This window comes from Lepisosteus oculatus, chromosome 6, assembly GCF_040954835.1.
Source record: "Lepisosteus oculatus isolate fLepOcu1 chromosome 6, fLepOcu1.hap2, whole genome shotgun sequence".
In the NCBI taxonomy this organism is placed as follows: Eukaryota; Metazoa; Chordata; class Actinopteri; order Semionotiformes; family Lepisosteidae; genus Lepisosteus; species Lepisosteus oculatus.
In genome coordinates, this window is record NC_090701.1 from 29,296,491 (window position 1) to 29,316,185 (window position 19,695).

At 39.3% G+C, this 19,695-nt stretch overlaps 1 protein-coding gene across 8 annotated transcripts in view; it reads right to left on the reverse strand.

Moving 5' to 3' along the window:
- Nucleotides 1-19,695, reverse strand: part of smarcd3b (SWI/SNF related BAF chromatin remodeling complex subunit D3b) — a 103,943-nt gene that overhangs the window by 14,949 nt on the left and 69,299 nt on the right. For 5 of the 8 annotated variants that reach the window (XM_069191157.1, XM_069191156.1, XM_015354201.2 and 2 more), the window contains 6 exons: nucleotides 15,627-15,749; nucleotides 14,841-14,963; nucleotides 12,255-12,350; nucleotides 9,442-9,462; nucleotides 3,565-3,666; nucleotides 2,899-3,060 (listed from right to left, as the gene is read on the reverse strand). In XM_069191157.1, coding sequence (XP_069047258.1) covers nucleotides 2,899-3,060; nucleotides 3,565-3,666; nucleotides 9,442-9,462; nucleotides 12,255-12,350; nucleotides 14,841-14,963; nucleotides 15,627-15,749 — 627 coding nt within the window. The remainder of the gene's footprint in view (nucleotides 1-2,898; nucleotides 3,061-3,564; nucleotides 3,667-9,441; nucleotides 9,463-12,254; nucleotides 12,351-14,840; nucleotides 14,964-15,626; nucleotides 15,750-19,695) is intronic. The other 3 variants (XM_015354206.2, XM_015354203.2, XM_006634178.3) reach the window with 1 other exon arrangement.

Below are 19,695 nucleotides of genomic sequence, written 5' to 3' on the forward strand. Positions count from 1 at the left end.
GATGCACTTAGCTAAGCCTGGCTATCATGATCAATGGTCACCCATTGGCGCCTATCTGTCTAGGGAGTGCGAGTTGGACATCTGGATTGCATTCCTAAGTGTCAGGACTAAGTGACTCATATCTCACCTTGATCAACCAATCAGGGACCGGTAGGGCCGAGTAACCCACGTGGGACTCTGATGCCCATGGAACTTTCAGCCAATCAATGAGCTGAAGTTCCTCCAGGTAAAAACAGGCAACACAGAGAGCCTGGGAGATTCAACAAGATTCAGATTCAGATTCAACAATTCTAAAGGGAATTCAAAGGAGAATCCCAAGGGCAGGACATTCTCGCAGCGCGCCTCCTGACCATCCTGAGACTCAGCCCGGACAACCACGGAACGGCCAGTGTGTCCGAGTGCCAGAACTTTCCTTTGTTCTAAGAGTCTAGAGTTGAGGTTGCCAGAGAGTAACCAGCAGCAGGCCTCATCAACAGGTCAGAACTGTGGACAGCTGAATCACTATTCAGAACTAGCTCTTCATCAGGAATGAACCGGTCCTCTTCCTGACTTGCTGGGACCCACAGTCATCTTTTCTCCTGTGCACAAACTTTGCTGGTTAAAGCCAACAGTGAGCATCAGCAGCACACCGTCGCAAGCCACACAGCACAGCCTGGCACCGAGCCAGAGAGCGCGGATTGGACAGCAACAGCCTGCAACTGTTTCTTTGTGCCCGCAGGAGATCTGAATCCCCAGAAATTGGATGAGTATTCAACTTCAATGCATTACAGCTCGAGAATTCAATTGTTATCCCAACCAGTTGATATCAATTTAATTCCTAAGAGTTATGTACTTGTTTGAGTATCTAATGTAGAAGTTGTAACCAAGTTCACTTTACGAAACGGTCTTAATGAATGATATACTGAACGTATTTCCTCTTGATGTGTAACTCTTTGTAACTGACCGAATATACCTTTTGTATTCTGATAACCCTCTCGATAAGATCTGTTAGGTATTAATGCATATTCTATGTATTAATAAATGTATCCTCGTGTATTAGTACCTGTGTGTGCGCGTTGTTTGAGTTATGTCGCATGGTTGGATTCTAAAGCCACCAAAAGAATCAACTTTGTGATTTACTGCTACAATTAATAATTGTCTCAGTACATGCCCAAACCCTACAGAACTGGTGCCTTCAGAGAGCCACTATAATCTACGTTATTTGGCGTCCCTGAACCGGTTTTCTCTACACAAGCATTTATGTATGTATTTGTATATAGTAAAAATGTATTTTTTAATTATTTAATTATTTTTTTAAAGTTTATTTTTTTTAATTGTTTAGCAGAAGACATAGCTCTATTGAAAATGAGCTGCATATTGGCCATTACAGATGGCAAAGTGGGTCTAGATGTGTTGTTGGGGTAAAGGCCTGAGCTAGTTATTTATAGTGATACAGAAGTGCAGAAGTGCTAAAACAGTCTTTAAAAAATGTCATTTTCAGCTGATGGATACCGAAAAAAAAACATGAAAACCAGATCATGCAGAAAAGGCTGTTTAAATTCTTTTTGGATAAAACCAGAGGGGAGGATTCTCTTTCAACCTTCTAACACAGGCTGTAAAACAATTATCACTAAGATCCTTATGAAATACAGTCAAGTGGCATTTGTCAGTAGCAAAGTGAGTGTGATGTCAAACAAGACTTACTGTATCTGGTGAACCAATTCTGGTAATCCAATTATAATTTGAATGAATCATACTGCCTTTTTAACTATTTTAAATGCTCTCAGATTTTTTCATATCTAAATGTAAATCTATCAGGAAAATAAACTCTAAGCTCAAATAAGGAGTACTTAGTTCACTAAATAAAGTTAATGTTGCAGTAGTAGAGACGGATGGTTTATAACGTGAGAACTGTATTTTTTATGAGTGAATTAAGTTGTTTAAGAATTGATCCAGATAAAACAAGTGAATATTATAAATGACCTTAAACATTAAAGACAACACCTCGTTTCCATAGAAGATCCATCCACACTAAAATTTGGGGCTGATGTTTACCTTTTCTGATAAAACCTGATAAAAACTAATACCAAGAAAATGGATTTGACACTGTTCCAGTGGATGTGTGTTGAGGATTTTGAAATGCAGCTCACTGAATTACAGTTGTATGAACTAACTCTTGACACTCTCCTACTGAAAGGTTAAGAACCCCTGAGCTGGTACATTTTCTGGTATTACAGATATAAGGTAATTTGATAACTGATTGAAATTGAAACACGAGCACAAAGCTGTAAAAGCTTTCCTTCTAAATAGCAGAAATGCCTGAGAATAAAAAGTCAGCACAGTGTGAAATTTGAGGTGGCTCAGCATCAAAGACAGCATGAGTATAATGTGAGGGGAATGGTCTTTAATCTGAACACAGGTCAAAACAGAAAATGGAAGCATAAGCAAAATCGTGACAAAAGGTTATCTCGGCAAAAGAGAAAAAAACAACGAAGACTCAAAACACAGTTTGCAGGAATTAGGTGATGGGTCAGAGAGTTGAGGTATTGAAGGGTATAAAACAAATGGCTGATGAAAGAGGCACACCATCAGAAAACAAACTGGGGAAAAAAGCAGACGGCAGAAGAGTTCACCAATGACAAGCTGATGTTTAAATGTTTGAGTACATTCAGGTAACTATAGAGTATATGCAGACAACAGGGAAAAAAAAACAAAACGGAAGACTTTTTGAAACAAGCAAAAGTAAATTTGATTAGAAAAGGCCGCATTGTGCACTTTATCTCCCCTGGGTGAAATAAGGGCACTTGAATGGGGAGGAGGGACAGTTACCTTGTAACTCAGCTTGGATAAAGTCTTCAGCCAGATGAGTGACAATGAAGAGTAGGACAGGAAGAGGAAGAAGAAAAAGAAGAGGAATACCTGCTGGAAGTACTTGTCACAGTTGATATACTCCTTGTCGTGGGCATCCTGCAGCTTGTTGGTCTTGACATACTGCCAGAGTGCCTGGATGATGGCAGAGCGGGTCTGTGTGTGGATGCCCAGTAACCGTGCCAACCTGGGGTCCAGTTTGAACTGGGGGGGCTAGGGGAAGGAACAGGTTAGCTCCCCACAGCAGTACTTACTAAAACAAAGATGAATCTTTATTCTGAACCTGGGGGAAATCGAACCACTCCAAAACATTTGAGGGATTATAATTTTCTGTTTGGATTGCAAAAAACGTTCATTTTAAGATGACGGCAAGACAGGGCAAGGAAAGGCTCACAAGGGCACCACTTCATCCCACCTGAAGTTTACCACAATTTACCAATAAAGGCTAAACTACTAGCTGCAGTGCCAGACAACTATTTCTCCGGTTACTAAGAATTCTGATGAAAAGCCACATTATAACTGTGCATCTCTATGTTAAACAATAAAACCTCAAAAGCAACAGTTGCTTCATGTGATACAGTCAGCTGACAGGCAGTTGTGGTATCTTGGACAGCCTGATTTTTACTGCTCATCGGGAGCCTCACTTTCCCTCTATTAACATATTACTTATTGAAGCTCAGCTGCCCACCAGCCTGTGTAGCTCAACAGCGCCCTTACCTGGTAGTCAAGCATCAGCAGCAGAGTGCAGCGCACGCTCACATCTCCCGGCCGCTTCACCTGGAAGCCATCTGTCTCCTGCGTGGTAGGGGTGCGGTGCCACTGCCAAGACACAACACACAGACACATCCGTGCCTTAAAGGGAAACTGCATTGGAGCCCGTTACTCTGCAGCCTTCATTCCCTGGGTCATCCTCACTCTTCCCGATCTCTTTCCTTACCCAGCATCACCCATTCGCTTCACGCACAAGTGTGTCTGCAAAACACCTGCGTTCTTCACAGCATGCCTTGAGAAATCAGGCTGGTGGCAACAAAAGTACTGTGGCATATTCTTTCTCACAAGAAATAAAATAAAAAAATCCTCATTCATTCTTCAAAGAACACAACATTCCTCTTCAATCAGGCACATGTCAGACTGGAAAGGTAACTGCCGTAATTGTCTTAGTAAAGTGTGCTCCTTAAATCTTTTATTTTTTTGCAGACAGAGCGCACATCTTTCTTTCAAGCCCCTCTTGTGTTTGTGAAACTGAACTATATGATCTCTGAGAACAGGCCCTGGGTGAGGCTGAGACTGAACCTCATTTGGAAAGGATTTGATGGAATAACCTGGGGAAACAGGTATGTGCTCCTGCTACGTTTTTTCACATACTGAGAGATGACATTGTTCAGACCGCTTTGCCATGTAATGAAATTAATATCCATTAACAGGCAGAGACCTTCAAAACCATTTTTTTTCGCCCTTTGAATTGCTCTCGAGGAAAGCACATTATCAGTTCTCGATTCAAAGACAGCTTCATCAGTAACAGCCTCTGTACATTTCTTCCAACAATTAATATGATGTCGCGTTATCACACTTAATTAACTACATCTTGGTTAAAAATGAAAATCTCAGAAAACGATCAGTTTTGCAGTCGAGGCAGTGAGGTGAAAGGTAATCATAACACCAACAAACCTTGCCATACTGTTATATAGACCATCCCAGCAGGAAACCAGCAGCAATCCGGTGTATTTAAGTGAGAAAAAGGGAAATTCAGATTAGGGTAAACCTGGGGGCAGATTTTAACATGACATTCATGACTTTCTCTAGTACACCATGGGACTGCTGCACAATGGCTGAAACTGCCTTTTTAGAAACTTGGAAAACCAAAAGAGTCAAACAAAATAATGAATCAGATAATTAGAGAGGGTTCTGAGAGACTTTAAAGATATGCCATTAAATTGAACTATTTATATTCATTTATTCGAAAAGGACTATGAGATGTTTCAAATTATTCTGTAGCGAAGCAATTTGAAAATGCCAAGGCAATTAAAATATATTCCATACCTACCCTATCATACTTATTGATATTATTATAATTTGGGATAGAAATACTGTAGTAATATGTTTTTTGCCCACAGACAAGATCCTCACCACCACATGCCCAACTTCATATTGTTGCTTAAAAGTCACAAGATGGTATCCTCACAGTGAGGCCAGAGGAGCTCCTGCTTGGTTTGTTTCCTATTACTTCTATCATTTCATTAGACCTTTGTTTTTGTCAGTGTCTGGACAGTACTGTAATGGTTTACATCTCTCAGATTTGTACCTTGAATCTTTGTTTTGATGGAATTCACGATCTTTCAACCCTAACCACGCAGACAGGTTTTAAGGAAGAGATCGGGAAATGTACCACTTAATCATAAGCAATATAAGAGTTTCTCAATTAACTTGGTAATAATGGGTTCTCACAGCAAGGCATTTATTCATATATAGATAAAGGAATAATAATTCCTCGCTTTTATATTGGAGGGGACCCACTTTATCTATCACTCAGCTACAACAGCCATAAGGGTGACATACAGCTGCCATCATGTGCCAGCCAGCCCTACTACACAGTAGATCAGGTGGAGCAATGATTAATGGCACATTGCTTGTGTAATTTAAATGAAGGGGAAACTTTAGGAAGGCCGGTTTGAAGAAGCTCAGAGCAGAATTACGACAATTAACCGGGATTAGCATTCTTACTCTTTAAAAAAAAAGCGCCATGGGATCTTTTACCAATGATACGGCAAATATAATTATCTATATTGGCTCCCAATCTGCTCACTTACTTGTCTCACCATGACAAAGAAACACCACATTTGAATCAGCTGCCAGACACCTGTGACTCTAAGGAAATTATTTATTGCCAGGTTAGGGCTGTGGGGACTCACACATCCCTACCACACCGGTAGCACTTTAAATACTCATTGGTGCGGGTGGCACTGTGTGCTCTGCAGTGCTGGGTTGTAACCTGCTAAACGCAGCAACACGAACAGAGTGAGCTGCTTTTTTCAGTAGCTTTGCTCTAGCGAACTATTTTAATTTCAAAGTAGAGAACTACAACTTTCGAGTTAGCACCTCCTACCACTTTTTTACCAGATGTATTTTTGTAGTTGCAGTGCAACTCAACTGTGTTATTTTCCGCACAAACATCATCATTCAACCCAGATCACATTAAGCGTGCACTGAACTCCCAATCCTTCTTCAATACATATCAATCCATAATGAAGTATACCAGATTCATAATGAAATCTCCCAGTCTTATTTGTACATTGTTTTAGGGTTTTCTCCATACTTAGGGAGAAAGGCGCACATACAGTATATATGTAATGTAAGGTACATATAAAAGGGTGTTACCCTGGCAACCCGGTTAAATTTCCCCCCTGGCCTTTACCAGTTATGGCCACATAGATGATCACTCTGTTTTCCTCCCCACTAATAACTGATGTGTGGTGAGTGTTCTGGTGTACTTTGGCAGCCATTCCATCATCTAGGTGGGTACTGCATATTGGTGGTGGTGGAGTGTCCAGAAAAGTGTTATATAAGTGACAGAATTACTATTATACTACTAGGCCAAGGCAATTTATAGGCAGGAATGCTATTATTCATCCATTACAGTCCATTTTAATGTAAATCCAGAAGTCTCCATTTGTCTTTTTACTTCCAACAGAAATGCATTTTTCTGAAATGTTGTTTTTTTCTGCACATCAATCACATAGTCTGCTTCAGAATCAGAAATCTTGAATTCTTTAATTTGGTAACTTTGTAGGATATCTCCCATCTATATGAAAAGTGTGAATCACTGATAGAAACAATACCAATTATGGGAGAAACAGCTCAAATGAGCTGGAAGAGTAACGACACATTTGGCATAGGTTGAATTTATTATTTTCTTAAACCCTAACACTTCCTGCAGCACATTTCATGGTCAACTTGACAAACATGTGCAGTATGTAAGATCTGGGCACAAATTCTAAATCATATCTACTCAGGGTATTCTGCTGCTCTTCTAATGACATCAGGGTAAGAATATAATATTGATCAGTGTGCATGCTTTAGCTCTAGCTACAGCCCTAGTTACTCTTATTTTTTTTCTATTTTAATGAAAAGGTTATATGGGTTGTTTAATGTAGAGTTAGCAATTTCACCCTGCGGTCCATGTGGGTCCTAATGCCCCAGTATAGTGATGGGGACACTATACTGTAAACAGGCACCGTCCTTCGGATGAGATGTAAAACTGAGGTCCTGACTCTCTGTGGTCATTAAAAATCCCAGGGTGTTTCTCTAAAAGAGTAGGGGTGTAACCCCGGCGTCCTGGCCAAATTTCCCATGCCTAATAATCCCCCTCTGTGAATTGGCTACATTACTATGTTCTCCCCCCCCCTCCGTTTTTTTTTCCCCGGTCGCATTTAATGGCAACGTCAGCTCAAAGATTTGGTTCAAACCACCAAATGGAGACGGGCGTGCCGACAAGCGGACCCTGCTGATGCGGGATTAATGCTAGGATGAGAGAATGTAGAATTAGCAATTTGGAGATAAGAAACATCTGAAATGAAATAATTGATCAAACTGACATTTCAAAGGTCAGTTAAAAAATCAGAAATGTAAAACTTCTCCTAAAACGAACAAGTGTTTTACACACATATATTAACACAAATTGCAGTATAAAAACAGTATGTTCATACCGATGGTGGTACAGACCGCGTGAAAAGTTTCTATAGAGAAACCACATGGAAAGTAATTTTAGACCATACATTTTGCAAATGAGAGGAGGCAGCCATTTGTATTGTTGGTTGTTTAATAACTGATTCCAAAATGTTATTCTTTTTTTGAGGGTGCCTAGAGTTTAGACCTCAGAGTGCTTTCTAATTTCTACTACACCCTTAAATTTGCATACCCTTTCATTAAATTTCCATTGCTCCAGACTGAAGATATTGATCTCTTTAACTCATCATACACCAACCCTCCAAGTCAGGAATCGTTCTTGTCAAGAATATCCTTTTTGTGGTGACCAAAACTAAAATCAATATTCAAAATGTGTTCTTAATAGTGAATTCAAAAACTTCAGCTTAACATCCCTTGATTTAAATTCCACACCTTTTGCTAAATATTATTTTTTACCATTTCTAATTCTTTCCCACATTGTCTTGAGGAGGACAGAGAAAAATCTGCCTAAATACCCAGGTTACTTTCATTCATAACTTTCTGCAGCTCAAAGTCACCAGTGTGATATGCTCAATGTGTGTTCCTACTTCCTCCGTGAATCACTTTGCACCTAGAAAAAGTTCAATTTAATTTGTGGTGTCAGTGGCAAGCTGCATCAGTGTGTGAGTTGCGAAGGATGAATGCCACACTGAAATCAAAAAGAACAACAAAACAGTTTTAACTATAAGGCCTTAATTTTTTGCCTTGAGGAAACCGACAGATTCTAATCCTTTCAGATAATATGTCCTGACCAGTGCTTAAGCAGGTTTTTATTTTATGAAGCCTGTCTACCAGTACAGATAGTAAATCTCTTCAGTGCTGATGACATCTTTCATACCAAATGAAATAAGTCCTCAATTTCCCATTTTGAAATCTTACTTTCAGGACACATCAACATACTGTATGTTATACAGCATATAAAATACTTTGCTTAGAATATAAATACTGCATTTTCTTTAAATTTAACATAATTCAAAATTAGCTATGTTTAAAATATTTCTAAAATAGCTTTATGTATAGCTAGTTACTTTTTTCAATGAGAACATTTTATATGTAACTAACTGCATTTTTTATGGTTTTGCTTGTAGCTTTAGTTGGCAGCATTTCCAAAGTAGTTTCCACAACACTTGAGGCCTGTCATTATCATGCAGCAGACAAGATGGTCTAGAGGAGCAACTTTTTCCATAAATGTCCTCCTGCAACTGATCCTGTGTGACAGCAGTTCTATGTTTGACTATGTTTGTAGGCCTGTCTTCTTTAGACCGACACTTCATGTTGCTACAGACAGGTGGAGCACTCCTGTGTGCTCATGATGAATCAGGTAATGCTGTTACAGTGTCCTACCCAAGTGAACCTACTAGGATACCATATTTCCAATTGTGAGAGACCTTGTTGAGGTACCATGGCAACATGGTGCACTCAGAATAACAAAAAAAATAGAATATAAATTAACATGGAAAATTAAAAAATAAAGTCAGTTAAATATACCCAATTATTCTTAAATCTTAAGCAAAAGCATTTTAATGCATGTGTACTAAAAATGAATCAACATACTGTAAAGAAACCAGTACAGACTGTGTCACATTCTTTGTATGTTTTAATACTGAGTCTGCTCCCTCCTGTTACAGGTGTAACATATTTCATAACCCAGAAATAGTCCATCCAGGACCACTCAGGGCCACCAAAAGCACTGTAGAACTGATATCATATTTTTCATGTAAGGTTCGAGCTCTGAGTCTGTTTGTTCGAAGCCTCTATCAGTCTTTTGCAAAGGATCCAGCTGCCCATAAGACCTGACAATGCCCACACTCCCTCAACACACACACACCTTTAAGAAGCAGCTTGTGAACAGTTTGTGAGATTGAGTCTTACCTTTTTGTTGCGGCTCAGCAACTGAAAAGAAAAACCGAAGTTCTTTCTAATGGATTTCACTCGGTTACACATTGTGACTTTTAAAACAAAAAAAAGCCTAAGCTTAAAAGCTTAACAGCTGCTTTTCTTGCAAACATCATGCAATGTCTGTCACTGACTTTCTAGAGACTAATGGTTCTTTAGGATAAATTAAAAACTGATTCCCTTGTACAGTAGGTTAATATTTACAAGCCACAAATCCTATTACAATAGACATCATTGATATATACTGTGTTCAGTAATATATCCCTCAAACAGTACATTCTTTACAGATAGTAGGGTGAGGAAAACAGTGGTATGAAAAACATTTTCCATTCACAACAGTGAAGAAATCACTTGTTTAGAAGATTGTGTTTTATCTGAAGATGCTATTGATTAAAAAAGAAAGCTTGATCAACAGTTTAATTTGAAACCATTTCTGGTTAACTATAAAATTGCTAAGTCATTTATTAGTTTAAAGTCTGAGACAGCAGAGACTTTTAACTTGATTTTAACATCGTCATTCCATACATCTGTAAAGTCACAAGCTAGCCAGAACTCAGTTTTTGGAAGGCAACATTATCTAATGATCTTAAAATTCAGTTTAACATGGAGCTACTGTCTTTAGGCAAGTCAAATAATAAAAAAAAAACATGCTTTACTACCTGTACAGAATTCTAAGACTGGATAAATTCTGATTTGGAACAGGTAAGGGTTTATTCCATGCTGAAAGGATTCCAGATTCCTTTTCTTTTACTTTATTCTTTTTTTCCCTTCAGCACGGAATAAACCTTTACCTCTTCTTTTGCAGCCTATGCATGCTGTTGCAGCTACCTTCTCCAAATTCTGTTTTGCACTCTATTACTTTAATAATGTTCTATGAAGGAAATGATGACATATGAGGTGTCAACTGATGATTTTGGTTTGAAAGGCTGGTGCTGTTCATATGTCCTGCATGGCATGTCTGAGATACGAATACAGTCTTTCATCAGTACCCCTTTCTCTTCTTCTACATCCTCACTCATAGGTTACCTTTAAGTTACTCTAGTAAAACTGAACAAGGTAAGTAAAAGCTTAAGTAAAGCTCAATTCTGTGCCCATCATACCATTACACTCATACCATTACAGTGCTACAGCACTGAAGCAAAACTGAAACGCTTCTTTGCAAAGTCTGGCCTGTCTATGGTTTGTTGTGTTTTTCTTCTTCTCAGAATACTGAGAATAAACATAATTGTGCTGTGTGCTTTGTACCGAAATCCTTAAACACTGCCTCAGGATGATCGGTCATTAGTTTACCAGTGATTATGACAGACCAGTGTGCTATAATAGCACCAACCAAACCCCAAACAGACATGATGTCTGTGTGGGTAAGTACACTCAGCCCTGCTCAGACACAAAGATATTACCTCCAGTCAACCACTGGGGCCTTCGTCAGAGCAGCGATACTCTGCCTTTCTCCCTGGGCTCTAGGTCTGGGTGTGGAAGCTCTGTGTATGAAGCCTATATCTTTTTAAGAAATATTTCACTACATGGGTAAAACTAATGTTGCTGTTTTTATTTTTTTAAAACTTTATGAGGAAGAAAATCATGTACTTATGTGAGAATAGAGCTCTTGCATTAAACCCTCATGTAGTGCAGCTTGTAGCTTTGGTTTCTATAATTGATTCCTTGTGCAGTATATTTAAAACTTAGGAAAACGTTTTATGGAGAAACTATAAGTGGTAATATATTGCACAAGTAAATAAACTTAGCAAACCCTGAAGTCAACCAATAGGAAAGGCAGAACTCATTTCCTTAATTATGCCTAATCTGATTAAAAGTGTTATGAAGAAGTCAGTCTATCACCTTAACTGCCCTGATATATTAAGATTCAGTGGTACTATGTAACTTACATCAGATCTTGTTCTCCCTTACGAAATATACTAAAACCAGATCAGATACAACCCTTTTAATACTGCAGAAGTGATGAAGCCAATTTTCCAAATCTGTAGTACAGGTCCAAGTGTCCCTTAATATTCCAGAAACCATCCATGTTGGTGTAACAGAATTTAAATGATCTTATATAGGTGTGTTGACACAAGCACAAATATTGTAGAACAGACAGAAAGGAGGTCTATCTTGATATTCTCATAGTTTACACTACAATTCTGCAACCTAATACATTTTGGAATACATCCTCTACTCAAAATTTGAGAACATGTGGCTGGCACAGCTGGCATATTTGCAATGGAAATGCTCAGGACACATGCTGGTACCAGAGGAGAAAATTCCCAAGAGGCACTGAAGGCCAAGAAGCAACATCAACACATTGCTGCCTTCACTTTCATTGAGGCACTTAAAAATATGTTTCTTCTCTATGTTGTAGCATAGCTATGTCATAGAGTTATGTTTAACTTTTAGTTTTTCTACCAGTATTTTCTATTAGATGCTTTTGTGATGACTAGTGAGATTTTTGTTTTCTACAAGTTGGAGGGATCACACACCATGTATGGATAAAACATCAGAGAGTCTTTGAATGGCACAATGTGTGTCAGAAGGCTCTTCTCCCAGCAGATATACCACCTACCATTTCACAGCTGTAATTGTACTGTTACAGGGAAGTACATCTGACTCTTAATGGAACAATATCAGAATGCAAGTGTAAACATAAATAATTTTAGTGGACAGAAACTGAACTTTTTGACTGAGACAAACATCTGGAGGAATGGATAAAAAAGACAGATGGAGACGTATGGATACAAAGACAGATGGAGACGTGGAAGGGGCAGGCTGCCAAAGATGGTTGTGAGTCTCACCTCCACCAGGTGGTTGTCTGGTCCATACAAGTCCTTGTCGAGCTCAATCACCAGGCTCTTAAAGAAGGATGAGAACTTCCTCTTCTGTTTACCAGGCTGGGGAATCACAAGAGGCACAGTGAGCTGAATACTACACTGGTGCTCTCTATAGAACACAAATAGAACTGTATATCCTCTAACACATAACAAATACTCCAAATACACCCCACATAGCCCTATGATCCCCTATAGCCCTGACACAGACGAGCAACCTACTATTACACCCCAGAGACCTTGGCTTTACTGAAGCTATTGACAGATCTTCACACCGCAACCACAGTGAAACGTCACACTCCAACGAGTCCACATGCAACTACAAATCCTCTCCACACATCCTTAGTGTTAATTCTCCTGATTATAATCTTACATACTTGCGACCCAACCAACATCTCCATATACTTGCTTTGCCCATCAAACAGCTCAACACACTATCTGCCCCAGAAAACGCTCCATACCTACCAAGCAGCCAGTCAGAGTCCTACTGCCCTGTATTATGTCTATTGAGAGCCTCCTTCGAACTGGCTATTTTGCTTTAAAGAACCCTGAAGCAGGGACTTGAATGTATGGATTCAGTGCCTAATCCCAGCAGGCTTCTATCTGGTTATTCATGTTGGAATGAGTAGGCTAAACAGGGCTGTCCAACTAACCAGGTTAGAAACTTGGTAAAATGATTTATTGGATTCTTTTACTCATCTTATACAAGGTCTAGACAGTCTAGGCATTTCTGTTATATTCCACTGCAGAACATCAACTCATCCTCAGTTTCATTCTCTTATCTGATCTTGAACATGACAATGAAGACTCAACTGGATCTGCAGCAGATCATGTAACTCTGTGGTTATGAAAAGCTGGTAAGACAAGCCCTAGCAATGCTGTTATATGTCTGACATGGAGCTCAAGGAAATTTTTATCAAACATGTCCTCAGGCTGCTCAGTCTCACTTCCTGCACATGCTGTCCCAATGGCAAATACTGGCAATTTTTTTAATGGATCTTTTAGTTAATAAAGCACTGAGCCACTAAATGATTTAGAAACACCATTAACTTACTGTGATGCCAACCACAACGTCAATAATAGGGAACCCTACATTTTAATTATAAAATAACCTTATTTGCTTAGGATAGCTAACTGCTTGTTAATCAGATAACCATCAAAAACCAACCCAATTTTATGACTACAAACAATGTTTGGAAAATTGATTTAAAATCTGTTGGGTCATAGTTGGAATAAACTGAATACTATATGCTGCATCAACCTTGTGTGTGTTTTTAAGTTGATTCTAGTTTGGTTTTACATTTGCTTAAAGAACAGATCTTGAAATGCCTCCACATGAAGCCAGAAGAGCTGGCAGAAGTGAATATTCACTAGGACAAACAAGTTGTGCACATCTACAGCAAAATACCTCAAGGAGAATTGCATCCATCATCGCCATGCCAACATGGTGTGGCGCCAAAACTATGTGGTGAACAAGCAAATGACCCTTTCATTTTCTCTCCCTTAGACACTACTGTTGGCTCTTTCACTGCTTATATCAGACCTGTGAACAGCACCACATTCACAGTGCTGTGTGTTCTTTGGAGGTCTTTGTCACATCTAAAATATCTTCAATGAGTTTCACAGAAGCACAGTCTGAAACTGAAATGAAGCTACCTCTGTGGTCAGATGGAAGAGTTTAGAAACCATATATGTATGTATAATTTGACACGATTAATTTTTTTTTTTACTGGAATAATATATATTTACATAAAAAGGTAGCTTAAGGTATTTTTCAATACATTCTGTCTTTACATTTCAAAAAGACACATCTAAGAGAGTATGCACTTCACTGTGCAATTAAACGTAAAGGATATTATTTCTAATAATATTGTAGCATATTACTCAGACTGATAATAGGGAGTATAAAGTACATAAGAGCTCAATGAACTACCATTCATTTTTGATAACCTGCACCTAGGAAGCCTAATTCTGCAGACAATGGACCCAAAGCAGGATGAAAAAGTCCATTATAACTTGAAATTGTATCTTCCATCTAATATTTAAAGCAGACGTTGCAACAGACTTGTTAAGAAATTATTTTCTTCTCATCTTACTCAGCTGTCAGACCTGACCTCTACCACAGTTAAAGTTTTTTTAATCAACACTGTAGATAACTAATGAAGTCACTCAACTCCTGCATATCATTTTTAGAAGCACAAAACATTTTGCTTTCTATGTGATGTCTCACTTTGTCACACGTGATTCAGCTATAATGATTTATAGAAGAAGCATATGGACTTCTTTCCCTGATGAATTTCTAATCAAATGTAAATAGTTATGGAATAAGTCAATATACAACAGCAGTATACCCGAAAGACCTCATAGAGCTACAGACTAAAAAAAGAAAAACATTCACAAAGATACTTAAGCTAAAAGAGTGAATTTAAAAGAAAAGGAAAAAGTACATTTGCATGCAGAAGAAAGACTCACAGACACTTTAAAAGACAGAAAAAACAATAAACAGGAAAGAAAGATGGAAAGACAGCCAGGCTAACAGGATAAGCAGCTCACATCATCCAGTAACTTCCCCTCCACTCGCAGCTCCCACGATGCAATGCTGCCATCGGAGTCATCAGCATCTGGCTTGGCAGGGTTGAAGGTGTTTGAGATGTACAGTCTCAGCTTGCGCTTTTGCTGTGAATAAAGACAGGGACTTCTTCATCTACAGTGTAATACAAATCTGCTCTCCCATTTTCCTGCCTTGAACCACGTGCCTGTGCCAACCTGAAGTTAGACACAGCTCTCACTGATGATACTTAGAGCTGCTGTTGCCTGCAAAACCACAGGAGGTACAGGAAAGCACTCTTTGGTAACTCCCTAAAAAAGAAACCTTAGCTCTGACTGACATTTAGAACCCTTAACACTGCCAAGATTCTCAAAATTCTGAATACAGCAATACATCCCTGAACAAACTGGTGATACTGTAGGTAAAGCACAAAAACACAGAGTTAATTAAAAAACTGTCTAATACAATGGTTTTTTAAATATATTTAGCCATCCAGTCTGTTTACAGCTCTGGAGTCTGGCTTCTCCTTTTTGAAGTGTGCATCTGTACTAGTGGTGCTTAATGTGGATTTGAGTACCATGCCTGAAATGATTGATTTCATTACTTTGGCTCAGGGAGCACAGCGGTATATCCCTCATTGACGAGCAGCATTCTCATTTGCTGTCCCCAGGCTTCATATCTCTCCCTGCATTTCACTTGGAAACTAATGAGGAACTTGTCAAGTAGACCTGACCTGCTTTTACCAGTGACTGGCCAGAAGTGGATGAGATGGAGGGAAACAGGAGCCGTACCTTCATAGGTCTCTTCAGAGCTTCCTGAATATCCACCCGCTTTCGCATGATGGTTTGGTCCAGTTTGCGCTCAAATGCCAGGAGATCCATATAGGCCTGGGATTCTGGGACCAACTCACGAATCTGGGGGTGGAGAAAGGTAAGCGATGGATGATATTGGATGAGAGTACACAGCATTTCATTTCATAAAAAATATTTCATAGTTCATGTAACAAAAAAAGGGATTCGCCAACTACTTTCCATTTTATACACCCATACAATATGACATTTGTTGCTCAGTTCTGTTTTGCTGCCACGACCTTTGTACCACCTGCAGAGATGAGGACTGTGTACATTCTCCTCTGAACGGTGCACTCCCAGAGCCATCTGCCATCCTTCGCACAGTGAGTTCCATACTTCCCACAGCAGAATTAGCAACAACATGAAGACAGGTGCAGCTCTCACTGACACCACTGCAAGCTCAGAGCAGGCTGCAGATACTCTGAAGGTACCTGGTGCTGTGTGGGGCCTCCCAGTCATAGTCAGATAATGACATGATCCAGACTTGAACCTGACTACAAATAAGTGTCCTTACCGGTCAAGCCACTCAGAAGCCACCTTCACAAACAACTTCTCAAGTGGTCTTTAACTTGAGAATTGCTTTAAAAAATCATCAGTCACTGCGGACATTAAACATCTTGATATACAGTGGTGTGAAAAAGTAAGTACACCCCATGAAAACGATTGTCTCTTTTTACATTTTTGGACAAAAGGATATTTGATTGTCATTTCAACAATACTGATAGATAAAGGTGATCTAATTTTAAAAAAATAACATTTAAAAATCCCATTTTGCACTCATTGGTACTATTTAAATCAACAGAAATCCAATTTTCTTGTTCGGAAAAAGTTAGTACACCCCTACCTTAATCATTGCATCAAATGCCTAAAATTAGAATCAGGTGCACCAAAACAGGGGCAAATGATTAGAACATCAAAAGAGAGTAACTTGAGGGCGCTGCCTTATATAAACATCAGAAACCTGTGGTCTGGTTTGGTCTTAGCAATTGAGGTGTGTGGCTACATCGTGCCACAAACAGCAAACAGCTCTCTGAGGGCCTCAGAAGAAAGATTGTTGATGCCTATTTCTGTCACAGGAGCTGGTCCTGACTACCGAGTAGTGTGTATTTTGGACCCTATGCAGACGATATAATCCAGAATTGACTGGAATAATACTTCAAGGGAAACACACTAGGAGCAGGACGGGATGACAGACAGGGGGGCATGACGGCTGTGATCGGGTGCTCAGGGGGGGTGGCGCAGGTGAATAAGTCCTAAGTTAGTCCAAAGGGGAAACCGGGGGGCAGTCCAGGGTCCAGGAGCCGGGAGATCCAATCCGAGACAGACAACGGAACGGGATCTGGAACAGGAACGGGGACAGGGAACCAGGAGGATAAAAACAGTAACGAGGCCAGGCTCTTCGAGCCCCAAACTCAGCAGGTCAGGAAGCCATGATGAAGCCTATGCCGTTGGGTCTCCCCAGGACCCGCTAGCAGGCGGGCTTCTGGGCGCCCATCTTCCAATGCAGAGCAGGGAATAGTGGGAGCACTAGTCTTTAAATAATAACAAGGAAAACAAGGGACAGGTGCACATAATGAACTTAAATAGGAAAGGGTTGGAGCACCCTCAAGAAGAAGCAATTTGTAGTCAATCACTCCATTGTCCGAAAGATCATCTACAAATGGAGAAAATTTCAAACTACTGGCAATCTATCCAGGAAAATTGTCTCACCAAATTCAGCCCAAGAGCTGAACAAAAGATGCTGGAGGAAGTCTCCAAGAACCCCAGGATAACATCAAGGGATTCACAGGCAAGTCTTGCCTCAATCAATGTCAAAGTGCATGAGGCAACCATCCGAAAGAGACAGCGCACGTTTGCCCTAAATGAGAGGTCTCAAAAAAGAATAAAGATGCACAACTGAAGTTAGTCAGACAACACCTAGGTGAAAATCCGGACTATTGGAACAATGTGCTCTGCATGGAAGAGACAAAGGTAGAGCTGTTTGGGCAGACGTCATGTCTGGTGAAAACCAAAAACTGCCTTTACGACCTGTAAAGCATGGTGGTGAAAGCATAATGGTTTGGGGCTGCCTCAGGGCCTGGCCAGCTTCCCATCATAGAGTCAACCAGGAATTCCACATTGTACCAGAGAGTACCCGAGGAGAATGTGAGGCCATCTGTCAAAAAGCTGAAGCTGAACCATAAATGGACCTTGCAACAAGACAATGACCCGAAACACTCAAGAAAATCCACAAAAGAATGGCTCAAAAAGAAGAATGGAGGGTTATGGAATGGCCAAGTCAAAGCCCAGATCTTAACCCCATAGAAATACTGTGGTGGGACTTGAAGCGAAACATCAAGTTTATTCAAACAGTTCAAACAGTTGAAGGAGTTCTGTAAGGAGGAGTAGGAAAACATTTCTCCAAGTCGATGAAGAAGACTAACAGACAATTACAAGAAAGTGATTTCTGCTAAAGGGGGCAACACCAGCTGCTGAAGCTAGGGTGTGTACTTATTTTTTCCACAGTAGGCAATTGCATTTCTGACTTTTTTTTGTTGAATAAATGATTGCAAAGAATAATTTTGATTGTTATTTGTTAAATTAGATCACCTTTATCTATCAATATTGTGAAATGAAGATCACATATCCATACATGCAAATATGTTGAAAAACACACACCTTTTATTGGGGTGACTTACTTTTTCACAGCACTGTATATGCACACCAGGAAAGGCACAGGGTTCAAATACACATAGGGGTTCTACACTGAGTGAGTCCAACATTCCGCTGCGATAACTCTTCCAGTGGTGAACAGAACACAGGAATTCTTGAACACAGGTCTCATCTCCCTGACTAAAGTGCCACCATTCTTGGTGCCTTATCACATGCACATAATTTGTAATTATGATTACCTGCACAATAGTTATTTTTATTTTACATCTCGTTTTTCATCTGGATAGTCTGTTTGGGAATAAATTCTCATTTACAAATGATTGCCGAGAGATTTAACCATTTATACAGCATGGCATTTATTGTGATTGTCTGTGAAGTACACTGAGTAAGGCTACAAATGGAGCTACCCACTCATGAATCTATGACCCTCCACTTCTGTATCTAGAGCCCTAACCACTACTCCTCTCTGCTGTCCCTGAAATAATAACAAAGAATTCTAATTTTAGTTTATTCAGGCATCCAGAAAACTCTATGGAACTAAGTCAATATGATATGATTGTTTGTGATTCTGAAATTCTTTAGTGATATAGCAATAAAATTGTATTTTGCTGAAAAGCTCATTAAATGCAAAGCAGCAACATGGTATATTGCTGTATGCAATATAAACACCCTATAATTCAAGTCCCTTATTGGTAAATTACCCTTACTTGGCTTTTGTTTGTTTACAAAATAGTTGCTCCATTGTTCAATGTCCTTTAGAAAGTCTGAAAAGAGATTCCATCTTTCTTTGGCTGTGGAAATAACTTTTTACTTGAAAGCAATGACATGGAGTGGATAGATTTGTGAATTGTGAATTGTGAACTGTTTTCAGCTTTAATTAAATATACATGTGTTAAGAAGCTTTCAAGGTTGAGTTTTAAATGTGCTCATGCTGCAAAAGTAGACAACCAAGATTCCATTTCTTTCTGTAAATTCAAAAATCCATTTATTTATTCAATCTGGCTTAATTGAGTTATTGTAAAGCTGATTATATTTTAATTTTATTATATCTTTTGAGGCCTATGAATGGTGGTAAAAATCAGAGAAAATTGAGTTCAGAAAGCTTCATATTCTTCAATGAAGATGTTGCTTTTGTATCTGAGGCTACTGTAGCTGTTTTACTTTGGTACTGTAGCTAATTTATAATGTAATGCTAACCCTCGACTAAACGTATTGTCCACACAAAGAACAGAACAAAATCTGCACCTCAAAAAACTTTTTTTTTGAAGAAATCCCTAGTTTAAAATATGTAAAATGCAAAAAAGCAAACCATTATTGTATTTGTATGGAGGAACCCATACAGTTTCCATGTGATGTT